Genomic DNA, 16,714 nt, shown 5'->3' with positions numbered 1-16,714 from the left:
ATGTTAACACGTGTGGGCTCGTTACCCCTAAAGTCAGGTGTCCGAGGAAGCTTCCACAGCGTATGTGTGTTGGTGTCTTTATGAAAAGCAGAGGGACACACTAGTGTAAGATTTCAGCCTCAGAACTAAAGCTAACCGAGAGCGACGCCACCTGAAAACAGGTTTATGTTGCTGCAGTCGGACTCGGCGGGCGACAGAGACTTGTGAGTCAGAACTGCTGAAGTGAAAATGAATACACACATGCACGTAAGTCTTCCCTTCACCTCTTCCTCCTACCCCTTCCTTCTTCCTCGCTTCTTATCGTGCTACTTTCCCCACCCCTTTCTGCCTTTCTTCACTCAGCTCGCTTTGAAGGGAGGAAATTTGCACTTTTGCACAAGCACGAGCAGCAGCAGCAGGCTGGGGATGAAGTGATTCACAGCCTGGAGAAGGGGGAGGGAGGGCAGGGCAGAGGAGTTTGACACTTCTGCATCATTTCCTTTCACATCAGGTTTACTGTTGTTGCTGCCTTGATCTGATTTGTGTCGTCTGTCTGCCTTCTCACTTACCTTCTGGTGGCACGTTGATACTGTGATGGATCTGAGGGCTCTTGTGATCATCTCTGCGCTCTTACTTGTGACTAATGGTAAGTCTGCTTTATTTTGGGGCAAACTGAATACTAAAAGCAAAGCAGGCCTCTCAGTCAGACCGGTTTGTCTCATTTCGCTGTAACTGTGGATGCATTGTAGACGCAGTGCTTAGGGGCACGAGATAAACTCCTCACTTTGTTGCGAGAGGTCAGTAAAGTCCGTCCTTTCATTTAACTTTGCTTTCATCAGACAAACCTTGATGAGCGAGCAATAATCGAGAGCTTAGAGCTGTAATGTGGAGCTCGTGGTTTGACATGTTGTCATATATTCACCATGAGGATGAATGAACGCTCGGAGCTGATTTTATGCTAACAAACATCAGGTAAAGAGTGAGCGTGTGGAGGACTCTGTGATCACTGCATCACACTACAACAACACGACCATCTTACAGTGTCAGCCCTGTTGTTGTGCGTGTGTCACTGCTGAAAACATTCAGTGACCTGCATTGTAACCTTTATAGTAACGACTATAAAGGTAGCGGTCACTGTGTTACTAACTCACGGGAACACGTCCGTGTCACCAATAATTAACTTGGATATTTTACAGTCCGGAGAGTCTGCTGTATCTCATCGTATTGGTTTCACCTAACTGGCAGCGTCTCCTCTACCACACCACCAACAATGAGCTAAATACTGTCAGCGTCACTAAGAACTCAAAGCTTTGAGCAGCAGCGTCCTGCTCCTCTGCTGAAGGCCTCTTTGTGGAGCTGAACTTAGCTAACAGGTGCTTCCTCAAAAAGTGAAGCGAACACTTATTTTCACCCCACAAACTTAAAATACTAAAGATAGTACAGTAAGTATAGTAAAGATAATGTGAATACTGGCCTCCTATTTGTTCACCGAGTTTAACATGTGCACTGACGCCGTGGGCTCCAGTGTCTCCCAGCAGCACAAAGCTGTGGTCCACGGACCCTAAACACTCACAAATACTTTAGACATGGAAACAAAAGGAGCAGCAGGAAACTAGCACTGAGCATGTTTACTCTTTTCAACAACAAAGTCATTTTAACATATCACACGTCAGGCGTTGGAGAGGAACGCTGTCCGTCATGTCATTTGCCATCAGTAGTGAAAACCTGCAGGAGCGTCAAAGATCGGTGTGGCCCAGTCAGCCTCACAATGCACTCCAACAAAAACAGCTTCTGGGAAATAAAACACAGACAAGAGACACACCAGCATGGTGTCAGTGGGTTGTCCTTCCAGTGTCAGTCCGTTTGCTGCTGCGAATGCAGAGCGCCGTTCCATTGAAGGCGCTGGCGTCTGACCCGCTCTCTGAGACCTCTAATTCATTTCTTCCACTTCACCTTTTTATCCAGGTGATTTTGTGCCGACCGTCGCCACAGCCTGGCAGGTCTGATCGGCCTTTCATCCTTCCATCACCTAAAATCTTGTTTTTAATGAAAAGCTGTTACTGACCTTAAACTGCTGACAGAAGCGTCAATTTGAATTCAAGCATCGCAAAGTTTGTCGTAAACCTGAGAAATTCATTATTTTTCTTATAAAGCCGTGAGCTCGATAACACCAGGACAATAAGAAAATTACTGTTAGACACTCGAACATTAAAATAAATTTAAATATATATTTTAGCCTCTTATTAAACATTTAATTCTTGTCTGTTTCGCATCATCATTGCTCACACGATTGGAAAATGTTGAAAACTATCGATGTGGGATGTTTAAATCTGATTTGCTTTAAGGTCGTTCAGGTTCTGTGAACATCATGCAACAACAATGCTGAATATAAATTACAGGAGACACCCACACTGCATGCAGGAAGTTTTCAAGCATCGTTTTTACACTGTTTTATTTTGTGTGTTTGCACCAAGCACGCGTGACTGCAACATGGTTTTAAACTTGTTTTAAACGGGGAAAGAAGTAAAAAACAGAATAAAATAACACCTCAAAAACAGACAGAAGATGGTTACAAATAACGTGAGAATAAAGAGACCAGATGCAGATTATTCACATCCATTAAAATAAGAGATTTCAAAGGTTAAATGTTGTCTGCTGCACATTATTTCATGCAGTACGTGATGATGCAAACAATACAGAGCACAGCTAAAGGCCACCGACACAAGCACAAATCCTCCCTGCATTTACAATCCTGCTGGTTTTACTCAGCGTCAAAACCTTCGTCGTTATCTTAGTGAACTAGGAAGCTGTTAGCAAAGTATCGCCCAAATCATCCTTTGTCTTCATCTTTCTTTTATTTTGGACTGATTTTAATCTGAGCACAGGAAAAACATTTCTGGTGCCAACTCGTCATTAATGTGTGCTGCTCGTATGACTCTTGTCTTCACCAACATGCTGATATTGTGATATCCCAGCAGCTGGGCCGAGTTTGTCCACCGCTGACTGCGTATTCAGGGTGCTGCGTACTATTGTGTCGATCGCTAGTCTGGAATGGATAGTGATGAGAAAAAGCTATTTTTCTAACCAAAATAAAAAATGCTGTCATAACACCAATGCAACAAATCAATGGTAAACTGCTGTGAACTGTAAAACGGTCATGAACTCATTTTTATTACAACCGAGTATCACCAGCGCTCACACCACAGCGCAGTTACAGCCTGTGCGATGTGTTGTAGCTGCCCTCTTTCAGGCATCAATGATGCACTGCAGAAACAACCGTCAGCTGGACTTTTGATCTTATTTAATCTACAAATCTTCATGAGTTTAGTTACTAAAGTAAATATATGGAGAGATAACGATGTGCTGTGAGTCATTTTTACAGGTAATAATTTACCTGGAATGAGACAAAAGCTAGAAATGACATCAGTGAGTCTGAAACCTGCTTTAACTGACAGAGAAAAGCGCACTCTTATTAAACACTAGTTTTACTGGCAGATACGATTTAGCACCGCGTTCGTCCACTAATCTGAGTATCGCTCCCGGTTTCTGCAGAGTTCCTTCATATCTTTGAGCAAGTTACTGAACTGTTGATTATCTGTTGGTGCGAGTGTGTGTAGTAAAGATAACAGAAGAAGAAGCACTGTATAAATGTGTGATTGTGGCTTGTAGTGTAAAAGCAAGTGCTGGAAAAATATAGCGTACTTAAAATACCCCCCACAGATACTTCAGTATCGGCGCGTTACTTCAGCAGCACAATGATCCTGAGCGGTGGATCGATAACATGAGACAATGAGTTCGAGATACTAACAAAGACTCATTTTGAGCAGGAAGAGGGAATAAAATCAAGGTGAATGCAAGATGTGATGTTAGTTTAGACCACAGGTGTCAAACTCTGGCCCGCGGACCAAATTTGGCCCGCAGCCTAATTACATTTGGCCCGCGAAGCCATACCAAATTACTATTAGAGCTGGCCTACTGGTATTATACAGCTAATATATATATTGTTTAGTATTAAGCTTTGCTTGTTCCATATTCAGTTTTCCAGCAAAAATTGAGTCCATAAGAAGAGATTCATTCTTAAATCTGGAGGAAGATTTTTTTTTTTTTTCAATAAATATTAACGTTAGCCCGCGACTTTGTTCCAGTTTTGAATTTTGGCCCACTGTGTATTTGAGTTTGACACCCCTGGTTTAGACCGTCTACAAAGGTCACCTGTGGTGCTTTCAGGGTCCTCGGATGATCGCTGCCCGACACTGTTGCAGAAAACAGAGAAAATGCTTCAGAGGGGCCGTCAGCCTCTTTGGCCATTTTGATCTGCTTGTCGTAGTGCAAACAGTCGTTGTTATCGTCAGCCAAAAATGACCATACAATAGAGTTCACATTCGAACGGGCACTGAATTATGCTTTAGGAGTAGCACCCAATGACCTGATACTGTTCATGATATACTCAAAGGGTAATTTTACTGGTTTGATACATCGGGTACATTTTAATGGTAGTACTACTGTACATTTACACTTTGTTGTTTGTTGTTTTAGTTGTCCCTAAAAACGATTGCTTTTTAAAGCTTTCCTGTTCATTCTGATCCACACAAACCTCGACTGTGACACAAGCCAAATGATAAAATAAATAAGAAAAAAATACCAGTAAAAATAAATTAAAAATAACATGCATACATATGAAATGTTTTGTATGTATTCCAGATAAAATTAGCATATTTTATTAGTAAGATAAGTTTGAAATGTGGGTCAGTCTGTACTGTTCATCTTTATATAAAAAGGTCTTATCTGTACATGTTTCCCTACAGCGGTTTAGTCGTGCACATAGTTTCACTTCTGTTTGCAGAGGCTTTGAAATCCATGCCGCTGAAACTTGTGTCACCACTACAGCTCAGCGGCACCAAATAGAAGATGGTTTCTGGTGTTTCAAGAATAAGAAGGTGATATCTAAAAACACATCAGAGCTCACGTACCTGCTACTAGTTTACTAAGAAAGTCATCGCTGATTAAAAACTAAATATCCATCAATGAACTTTGATGTCATTTTTTACAGTTTGTTACGGCTCTAAAAAATAACATTTCCAACATGCGGGACAAAATTCACAAAACTATAAATTTGTAGCATCAAGTCTTTTCTTCTGGTTTCACCAATTTCCAAAGTGCTTTGAGTACACTGTTAAAAAAACATCTTAAAAAAACGGTAATAGTCCAGCAGCTGGGGCGCCAAAATACCACCGTAAAATAACTTCCTCATGAAAATACGGTTATTTCCAGTAATGTAAATAGGGCTCACTTCACATGGGATTCTGCCTTTTCCAAGTGCTTTTAGACATTAAATTAGGAACATTTTAACGTGATCAAACAATGAAATTACCTGTAAACAAGGTCACTGAATGTGGCAATATGAATCATAATACGTAAATGTACAGAAATATACAGTTAACGTAAATAATAATGGATTGCATGCCCTGGGACAGACCGACAGAGGCGAGGCTGCCATATCACACTATCAGCCCCTCTGGCCATCACCAGTAGGCGGTAGGTGAAGAAACAGCAATGATAATAATACTTATGTGATGTAACACAAGCTTATAGGGATCATGTTATATACTTTTCCATAGCAGTTCAATCTTTCAAATAACGGACAGATATTTGTGAAAGCATGATACATTTGTGAATCTGTATCTATTTAACAATCATGACAATTATGTTTTATTACATTACAGTGATTTAACGTTAATTTACATTTGAAATGTGAAATCAGTCTATTTACGTAACTTTAATGATGTTCTAGAAGAACAGAACAAAACTGTAAAATGCAGTAAAATACTTTCACATTAGGATTTTCCTACAGTGCAGCCATACCCGCGACCTTGTGGTTGTTAGTTCACATTCATTGGCCGATGCTTAGTGTCATGTTATTATGTGTCCCAACATCCAATGGCATGTCACATTGTTTTCATGGCCACACCCTCACCCCAGGTGCAGAGGCCTCTTTCTGTTCAGGAATGTTGGGAATACTTTGAGATTTATATTAATTGCAATTCCTACCTCTACATTTATTTTTTAAAATATATAATTAGCACAGCGTGGCCATGCAATGTTTTATGTTTTTATTCCTATTAATTATATTTTCACTTGTTACCTCTGAATTATTGAATCAGACCTGGATGACATGAACTTTTCAGCAAACTTACAATTCAAATGCTCCTTTAATTATTGATTATTCTCATTAATTTTCGATCATTTTATATATTTTTCCATAGTATTACATTTGAATTTAACAGATCATTCTCTCACATAACAGACAAATATTTGTGAGATTATGATACATTTCTGAATGTATCTTTACAATCTAAATATGCACATGTACAAAAAATATATTTAAAAAACAAGTAAATTGTGTTTTACTATATTTACAGTGATGCTATTTTACCTTTGACATGTAAAGTCACAGTCTACTTATGTAAATGTAATGATATTCTAGAAAGACCAAACTGTAAAATATACAGTAAGATGCTGTGACATTACTATTTTTTGGAACAGTGTAGAGCAGGTCCTGAATGTGCGTCTGCAGTTGATGAGGATCAAAGGTTTATATGCTGTAATCTGCAGGAGCTTAGCTGGGTCATAGTCAGCTTCACAGCAACGACCGTCCAATGGAAGATAAACTTTAAGGATGCTGTTCCTTGAAAAATCTTTTCGTTTGTTGTTTTTTATTTTCTCACAAACATAATCTTAAAGAATATCTTTGTTTCTCTTGTAAATGTATGATTTTGTTCCATGTTTCTTGTAACTTTATTCTTCCCTGCAGGTCGTCTTCATAAGGTTTGATTCACAGCGTCTCTAGTCCACATACTGAAGTCCACAACAGGGGGACACATTCATTATTGTTGTACTTTTGTTATATATACTAACTGATATGTGTCCTCCAGGAAATACCCAAACTCCAGACTATACCCAAACTGAAAACTACACTGTCAGCTCCATTTCCCTGACTAGCAGTCCTGTGACAACTGCCACCACCTCTAAAACTACAAACGTTGTGAATAAAGCGCCCAATGCAGTCACTTCTTCAACCAAATGTAAAGGTAATGTTGTGGTAATCCTGCATTTTCTATCCACCGCTTCCTGTTTGGTCAAAAAACAAAAACAAAAAAACAAACACAATTCAGGCATCATTTGAAAGATGTGTGTCAGATCAGAGAGCCATAGCTGGATTGGATTGAAGGCAGAGATCATCAAGGTGACAGCGTTACTGAGAGAGTACAGGGCTCTAGACTAACTTTTTGCCATGGGCGTACTGGCACAAAAGTTAGGCGCACACAAATTTTATAATAATTGATATAATATAATGTGTTTTTCTGGATACACTGTGCTTTTTCAGCATTCAAAGATTGATGGCACCGTGTCAGAGCACTGGCTATGAATTTCAGAAGAATCAGGCCTTAACAGAAAAGTTAGCAATAGTTCTTTTCCTATTACAGCTACATCCACTTCTGTCGTGCCTAGGCTGCTCACTAGGGCTGGGTATCATCACTGACTTCTATAATCCATTCGATTCCGGTTTTCAAAGTCCCGATTCGATTCAACTTAGCCTCAGACAGTCAGAAATATTATAATTCTGATCATTTATCAGTACTGACTTCATCAGAATTGTGAACATCACAGCGGATGCCTTTGTGTGAAAGTAACTGAGAATAAAACACAGAAAAACATGAAGGAGATTTTCCTGGTCTGGCTTTTTATAGCAGATAACCTTAAAAATATTCTACAATGTTCTGCATATAAAGTTTAAATTCAGTATTGAATAACAGAAAAAATAGGCTTTCTTGTCCGAGGTCATTTAAGTGAAAAAAAGAAAAAGACAGCAGCCACAGCCTGTAAACAGCGGTAGACTGGTGGGTAATAAGCGAATGAATAATACAGAAAACAGAGATTGGAGACGAGAAACTGTTCTTGAAGTACAGAGAGAGAGAGAGCTGTGCACGGAGTGTGATTTTAATAGTCGTGGAAGCAAAACAGCAAAATTAATGACGACATTGATCAGATGTGAAGCGCAGTTTGCTGCTTCTTTTGCTGCTGGCTCGGTGAATTTTGGTTGGAGAGACAAAACCTGCAGCTCAGAATCAGCGCAAGAAGATGTAATCACAGCGCGGACCTGACGCATCAGGATCGCTGAGCTCCGACAGCGTGTCCGTCTGCGGGCCGTCGGGTGAGAAAGCCGAGAAAGACAAAGCTGATTCTGATGCGTCGGGTCTGTGTTTACGTCTTTGTGTGGAGTCCGTGTACCTGCTCTCATCTGCTGTTTGGTGGTTGTTGAAATGGTTTTGTGAGCTTTAATCTGAGAATCTGGCGTTTCTGGCAAAACACAGTTATATTTAAAAGTCGATTCAGGATTTAATGAATTGATATCGCTTTATTCAAGCTACTCACCTCCCACTTCCACCTGCACTTTCAACTGGACCACGGCCAATCAGAGAGGTCCCGCCCCTGACTATCTCTGATTGGTTTAGTCCACGATAGGGGCAAAATGTGTGTCTGTTGTTGACCACAGGGAAGGTTGCAGATTTTTTTTTTTTTTTTTGCTACCCGAACATTTGGTCGCACAGGTGCAACCAAATATTTTTTTTTAGTCGCACCACTGAAAAATTTGGTCGCATTTGCGACCAAATTGGTCGCACTCTAGAGCCCTGGAGTAGCAAACAACATGCCAGCCTGTGCTGTGGGTCAAAGGCTGGTCTGCTGTCTGCAGGTCTTTGTAGATGTTCAACGGTGCCAATTTCATGTCGTGTGGTTTGACTTGTTTTTTCTCTGCAGACTTTAAGTTGTGCATTTAAGAACTGCAACACATGTGATACTCTTTTAAATTTATGATCGACAACCGAAACCAGTTGTGATCTTGGAGTCTAGACGGCACTGAGGGAAAATAAATACATGAATCTATATTGATTCTGTTAATTTATGCCAGGCCTCAGAAACACTAGCAAACATTACCTGTAAACATGGGTCGTCACTGCACTCACAAACACATTTAGGGTGGAAATGATGCTGTGGTTTCCCTTAGTGCAGCTGACAACTTGTTTTCTATAAATATGCTGAAAAAAATCACAGGAAGACTTGGAAAACAAGAAATCAGATCTCAGTGGGGAAACAAACCACGCTGGATATCTAAACTGATATGGCCCGGGGAGTGAGAAGATCTCACACTGTTTGATGGAAATGTAAATTATCACCCTACAGAGGACTGAATTCAAAGACAGGTGCTGCGGGCTAGTCCATTTTACCTAAATTTCTTTGCAGCAATAGAGCATGCACACAAGCCCCCATGTGTTTGTATGCATGTCTGACAACATTGGGACATGCTCCTAATGAGGAGGAATGTGTACCAGTGTAGGGTCCAAGGGTGCAAGCATTTCATCCTGAAAGCTAATGGCAGTCAGGGTGCTGTTGCCAAGCCTGTAGAGGCCTGTGACATCATGTAGATGTGTCCCTAGACCATCACTGATGCAGCACCAAATCGGTCATCCAGAAGAATGTTACAGGCAGCGTGCTTCTCTAGACCCTCTCACGTCTGTCACATGTGCTCAGTCAACATGCTGTCATCTGTGAAAAGCACATTGTGCCAGTGGTGGACCTGCCAGTTCTGGTGTTCTATGGCAAATACCAGTCCAACTCCATGGTGCCAGGCAGTGAGCACAGAGCCCACTAGAGGCAGTTGCCTGCTCAGGCCACCCTCGTGAAGTCTGTTTCTGATTGTTTGGTCAGAACAATCAGAATCGGTTACCTGCCAAAGGATCTTTTGCAGCTCTGGAAATGCTCATCTTGTTCCTCCTTGCACAAAGGAGCAGATACCGGTCCTCCTGATGGATTAAGGACCTTCTACAGCCCTATCTGCCTTTCTCTTGGACTGTGCTGGGAGACACAGCAAACCTTTTGGCAATAGCACTTATTGATGTTCCATTCTGGAGGAGTTGGACTACCTGCACAACCTCTGTGGGGTCCAAGCATCACCTCATGCTATCGGTAGTGACACCAACCTTAGCCAAATGCAAAACTAGTGAAAAAACAGTCAGAAAAGATGAGGAAGAAAAAATATTGGCCTCCACCTGTAAAACCATTCATGTTTTGGAGGTTGTCTCATTCTTGTTCCTGAACATGTTGGTAATGTCGTGAACACAGTAGAAGCTGAAACTAATTAATGACCCCCTCTGCTACTTAACTGATGAGAGCAACTTCCCAAAAGTCTAACTGGCTTCATGCTGTACTCTGATGAAAACGTGGAGCAGTCTGTGTAAAACCACATTAATGCTACATGGCAGGTTTAGGAGCAACATATGCAGATTCTTCACAAAAATGTTAGTTATTTCAAAAAGATGATGCCAAACCTTTGTACTATTATCAAATAAATAAATTATCTGTATACTATTGCGTTAAACTATTATTTGTACTTTACACAGAATACCAGCTTTTATACATACAGTATATGTGCTATTCAGATAATATGTGTGTTTTCCTGTGTGTCCAGCTGAGAAGGACGCGGCACAGCTGAAGACCTACAAAGTGATGACAGCGTTGCTCTTCTGCATATTGCTCATCCTTTTCCTGATGCGCTTCACCAGGCCTACTGTAAAAGCCCTGCAGAAGAGATGTGAGTACACACAGGTCTTTTTCAGAATAAAATAGAATAGATGACGTGCTGTTGGAAGACTTCAGATTCAAATTGATGCACACTCAGTCATTCAGATAGTGAAATCCAAGAAAGTTCATTCTGCTCATCTGGAAATGGCGTTTTCAATGAGGGGACCATTTCGTTAATCCAAGTGACTTCTTTAGTCTCAGCTGACTCCAGGTTTCCCCAACATTATAAACAGTACATTTGCACAATGACCAATAGGATCATTTTGCAAAAAATCACCCCAAGGATCTGCTCCATTGGCACAAACAGAGTAATATAGTGTACACTGGTAAGTGCCAGGAGGATCAAGGAGTCGAGGAGACCATCTCTGGAAAAGACCATCTCTGAATCAAGGAGGGGGCCTAAGGGTACAACTGTCACCATCTTACAATGATGTGATTGCAACCATAGTCATCTCTGTGTGGATGGTACTCATGGTATTGATCAGTGGTCATGTGACAATTTGCATATTAATGATCATGCAACTGACCTCACAGCCCATTGTTAGCCAGTGGTGCTAGATTTGGTCACTTTGTAAATGTACCGATGAATAGAATCAACTTTCTGGGAGTGTTTTTAATTGGCACACAACAGAGAAACCAGAGTATGGCATAGCTAATGTGCTGACACACATGTTCACTGTTGATTTCCAGTTTCAGACAGGAGGCAGAATCGTTGGATAGGACCAACACAGAGTCACAGCGGTGAGTCATGCACTCTAAGTCTCAGCTCTAATATCATTGATCACATTGTATTGTATTGTATCTTTATTTGTTTCAGACATATAAAACAAAAAACAACATATACACACTACATATATTTTCATTTACAGATACGAATATATATGTAGATATACACACACACACGTATGTGTTCAGATAAACAAAAAATATATAATGAAATAAAACAAAATCGTCTGACATAATGTAACAATGTTTGGTCTGAAAAGGAGTAGGAAGAAGTATGAACATACTGTATTTCAAAATAGTACCCTGTTTGATATATGGTCATGTAAGAAGTGTTTCACAGGACTCAATGGATCCGATGGCTTGTGGAACTCCTGTTTGTAACAATGTTGCTTTAGATTGTTTCCAGACATTTGCTGTCTTTGGTTTTTACCAAATATGGAATTGTGCATTATGGCCAAGGATTTCATTTTTGGTCTCATTGATCCAAACACTGTTCCAGAAGTCTTGTGTTTTGTTCAAATGCAACTTTAAGTTGTGCTTCCGTGTTCTTTTTTTAAGAAAAGAGGTTTTACCTGGAAATCCTTCCAAAGAACCTATACTTGTGGAGTCTTTTTCATATTGTACTATAATCAGCATTCACAAGCCTGAAGATTAAACTGAGATGTTGCTCCTGGGTGTTTTGACATTTCTTTGAGCAAACCCAGACATCTTGCAGTCCTCGAGTGGACCATGAACTATCTAAGCCATATCTATCCATCCATCCAAATCAGGGGCTTATTCCATTGGTCACAGGGCAAGAGGATGGGAACACTCTGCATATGACTGATTGTAATATATAGAGACAGACAACCATTCAGCAAGTAAATTATAACTTAGGGCCTTCTTGCTATGAGACAACAATGGAAACAATCACATCACCACGCCACAACCTCCTCTGTATAGCATAATACTCTAGAGTCAAATGTGAGGCCATCTGAATGACAGGTAAAGCTTGACTCAAATTGGGTCAAATATGAGGAAAAAAGAAAATCTGAAAGGTCGACCATGAAAACAATCAAGGTGTTGCAATGGTACAAAGTCCAGACTTCAAAGCGTTTGAAGAGGTCTCTCTCCTCCAAGTCTCTGTTAGTACATGACTCAATAATTGATCAACAAATCGATTTACTCTGCCTTACAGAAACCTGGTTGCAGCAGGATGATTATGTTAGTTTAAATGAATCAGCACCCCCGAGTCATTCTAACTACCAGAAACCTCGAAGCACAGGCCGAGGGGGCGGTATTTAAAAGTAGAATGGGAGGCAGTGTCACGTTCAGTTAACGGACTGATGCACAGACCAGAAATCCTTGTAGAGAAGACAGTTTATTGATACAGACAACACCAGGTGATACTATATACAATGTGCTGGAGGGAAAGGAAGGGGATCAGACGCGCTCCAAAGAATCACTCTCCTCTCTCCACAACTGGGTTACACAAATCCACACACTCGTCCACGAGATGGCAGGCAGGCAGGGAAAGGTCCGGGAAAGATCTGTACACATAAACTTTAGTTAGAGGCGAACAGATGGAAACAACTCACAGATTCTGATTCTCAAACTACTGAGCGACTGATGCTGATAGCTCAACGATCCAGCGACGATTAGCACAGTGCTGCTATCTTAAGTAGGGCTCACGATTATGCAGATAGGCAGCAGGTGTGGAGATGGCAGGTGCGTGGGCCGGGGGGGGGGGGGAGGGGAGCCCATAATGAGCATCGCCCCGGCAGGAGAGAGAGAGAGCAGAAACATCAAAAACACATGTTGCCTAATACAGGATCAGCTGGTGAGCACAGGCACCATGACAGGCAGAGCCTTCAGTTTTCAGGCCCCTCTTCCGGACCAGGGGCTTCCAGTTTGATTCAGGAGACAGACACTATCTTACTTTTAAGATTGCCCAATGCAGTCACTTCTGCCGGGGATTCCCATGATGCATTGAGTTTTTCCTTTCAGTCACCCTTTTCACTCACTATGTGTTAATAGACCTCTCTGCACTGAATTATACTTGTTATTAATCTCTGGCTCTCTTCCTTCTCCCACCCCAACCAATCACAGCAGATGCCCCCCCCCCCCCCCGAGCCTGGTTCTGCTGGAGGTTTCTTCCTGTTAAAAGGGAGTTTTTCCTTCTCACTGTCGCCAAAGTGCTGCTCATAGGGGGTCATATGATTGTTGGGTTTTTCTCTGTATGTATTATTGTAGGGTCTACTGTACAGTATAAAGCACCTTGAGGTGACTGTTGTTGTCTTTTGGCGCTATGTAAATTAAGTTGAATTGAATTGAATTTTAAATTCTGTGACAGGACCTTAGAGAAACATTTATGCAAACACACTGAAGGTCTTCACTAAAGCAACTTTGTAAAGAATATGGAGGCAGAATAAGGATCTGCAAGAGACAGTCATACACAATATGATTACTTAAGGTTATTGCTGCTAAAGGTGGTTCCACAAGCTATTGACTCATAAAGTTTATGTAATTGTCTTATTCACAGGACTGCACTCGTTAATGTACATGGGTGGTTTGTGTGCTTTGTTGATGATCAGAAAAATAAAGGAAAAACATGTAGACATATAAAAAAGTAATGGATATCCCATCTCTTTATGTCTCTTTCAGTGTCTTATCATCGAGGGAAAACGGCAGTTAAAAATAATGATGGAGATAAGAGACACTCCTACCCTGGTAACACACACAAAGTCAAAAAATATGTATAATTATTTCCTCCTTTAATTCTTTACAATATTTGAGAAAAATGCATTTCAAATTTTAGAATTTAATTGTTACATACATGTACATACTTTTACAAGTGCAAAAGTAATAGGACAAGTCACTGATAAGGTCATAAAAGAGGTCATAATTAGGCTAAACAGAAGAAAAACATCACAGGTAGAGGAAACTTTAGGACTGTCCAAATCAGTTATTGGTCCAGTCTGTAAAAGAGGAGTACTGAACCTGAACAGACCACAGGAGGTAAACGACGTGGCGGAGGAAAACATTTTTATCCCCGATTTAACAAAAACACCGACTTCAGCATCTAGCCACATCAATAATATTCTCAAAGACCCAGGCATGTTGTTATGAAAAGTATATGAAATATATATAATATATAAATCCAGACTGTGTGTGTGTGTGTGTGTGTGTGTGTGTGTGTAGACGGGTATTAACATCTTTGTGGGGACCATAAACCAGGTCCCCACGAGTTTGAAGGCCTTGTTGAGAGTCAAAATGTGGTTTTAGTGTCAGGATTACAATTAGGTTATGGTGGGGTTTAGGATAAGGGTCAGGGTTAGGCATTCATTTTTAATGGTTAGGGTTAGCACCTAGGGAGACGAGATGTCCCCACAAGGCCATAAATACACACACACCTGTGTGTGTGTGTCTGTACACAAGAGTTCATTTTGTTGCTCTAAATCTGATGTCTCTCCCGTGTGCCGACAGCTCTGGATCGTTTGGTAATCTCTGACAGCAGAGAGCCTTCATCCAATAGGAACAGTGACTACAACCTCTGACTTGCATCTTCCTCCGTCATCTTCCTCCATCATCTTCCTCCGTCATAATCACTGTCATCATTGTCTTATGTGAGCTGGAAATGTAGTATATTTTCATTTGTAACTATATTTCACCTATTTTGTGAGTCTATCAAGAAGTCACAAATTTAGGTTCAAAGTTATGTAAAAGTGAGTTTCATTGTGGCCTCACCACTGTGAGAGATCCACTGTGAGAGATCCACTGTGAGAGAACAAAAACGTTGCACAGGGTCTCATCCCTGCCCGGCAGCTACAACACCAACCCAAAAACTGTAGACCACACACACACACACACACACACACACACACACACACACATACACACATACACACACACACACATACATACACACACACACACACACACACACATACACACATACACACACACACACACACACACGCACACAATATTCATGAATGACTGTACAGCACACAACTTTGTAGTAGATAACATCCAAATCAATTCACCCAATTCTTGTTTTGAGAGTGATGTCAGAGAATGCTGTGCAATGATTCCACTCTGGAAAAGAACAAAGCCATTAAAAGGAGCTTCATCAAATCAGACATCTGTTTATAGTTTGTTGTCAAGTGCCAATCATGTAACGTTTAAATCAATAAAACATACAGGATGTAGCACACACACCTAGATTTCCAAGTTTACGTTAATGTAGTTGAGTTTTTTTCTCAATCACACAGCTATAAAACCACATCTATTCTAAAACAGTCGTATATAACCTTAGTGCAAAGCTCCCCATGTTTCTGTGTGTCTGAATGTAACTCTTGGTTTCTTTTTGGTTACACCACCTGCAGCTTTGTCCAAATTACTCTCGACACTGAAACAGATGGCGTTTTACATGTTGTGCAAAGCCTGTAACTTAACCATGAATAAATATAAGACAGAGACAGGACCATTTAAATCATTTCTACATCTCTGACATGTGAGTTGTCGCCCTCATCCTCTCAAACTTTAACCAAATCCTTTGTCCTGTTTTGCAGAGCCTTATCTCCATCACAGTTCATTTAGTTTTAGTTTAATCCACTTAATCTATTAATATCTCACACACATAAACATTTTTAATTAGGGTCTCTGCCTTACAGTGTAAAGCACCTTGAGACAACTTCTGTGTTTAAATATAACTGAATTGAATAAAGTTTTGAATTGCATCACATTTTGACGTGTTCATGAGCAACAAACTCCTGGGTGGAGTTTGGCTCACATCACCCAATGATTCAGAAGAATCCACTAAGCAATTAGAAATGTCTAAAGTTGTTTTTTGTTTTTTTATTTATTGTTTAATATGAAAGTTAGTCATGAAGAAGGATTGAAAACAGAAAATGCTATTTTAAGCAAGCACTCCAGCTTTTTAAATGGTAACTTGCAGATAAATGTTTTTCTTTCTGTGCTTTATTCTATTAAATGTTGTGTCTGATTGAGTATATCTTTAGTGTTAGTGCAGTTAGTGGCCTCAGCGTCTTCACAGCCCTTTTCACTTTACTTTTTACTTTGCTTGCTTACAAGTTTCACAACTTGAACTCTTTGTGCGTGAATAACCAACGATGACCCTGAGAACTGCAGGAACAATCTTCAACATGTTGTAAATATTCTCCTCATCAAAACATTTTCAGAAAAAGAACAATTGGAGCGTAACATGGTAATATAGTACTGTTTGTTATACTAAGTGCAACTTTTTGTCATAAGTAAAATGATTCAACCAAGTTGACCTGATTGTTTCTTTGAACATTTTGTTGATTTTAAAGAAGACAGAAAGACAAAGAAAATGGGGAGAGACAGGGATGAAGGTGGTTACCGAGTG

At 40.4% G+C, this 16,714-nt stretch overlaps 1 protein-coding gene across 1 annotated transcript; it reads left to right on the top strand.

Annotated features, from left to right (window-relative positions):
• Positions 1-499: 499 nt before the first annotated feature.
• cd5 (CD5 molecule) lies at positions 500-16,469 on the top strand. Its single transcript, XM_080880775.1, has 6 exons — positions 500-625; positions 6,912-7,067; positions 10,505-10,627; positions 11,308-11,358; positions 13,987-14,052; positions 14,809-16,469. The coding sequence occupies exons 1-6, from the start codon at positions 574-576 to the stop codon at positions 14,877-14,879; spliced, it is 519 nt and encodes a 172-aa protein (XP_080736901.1). The 5' UTR covers positions 500-573; the 3' UTR covers positions 14,880-16,469.
• Positions 16,470-16,714: the final 245 nt, after the last annotated feature.

This window comes from Rhamphochromis sp. 'chilingali', assembly GCF_963969265.1.
Source record: "Rhamphochromis sp. 'chilingali' genome assembly, chromosome: 4".
In the NCBI taxonomy this organism is placed as follows: domain Eukaryota; kingdom Metazoa; phylum Chordata; class Actinopteri; order Cichliformes; family Cichlidae; genus Rhamphochromis; species Rhamphochromis sp. 'chilingali'.
The sequence above is the reverse complement of the archived record's forward strand: the minus strand, read 5'-3'. Positions and strand labels throughout refer to the sequence as shown.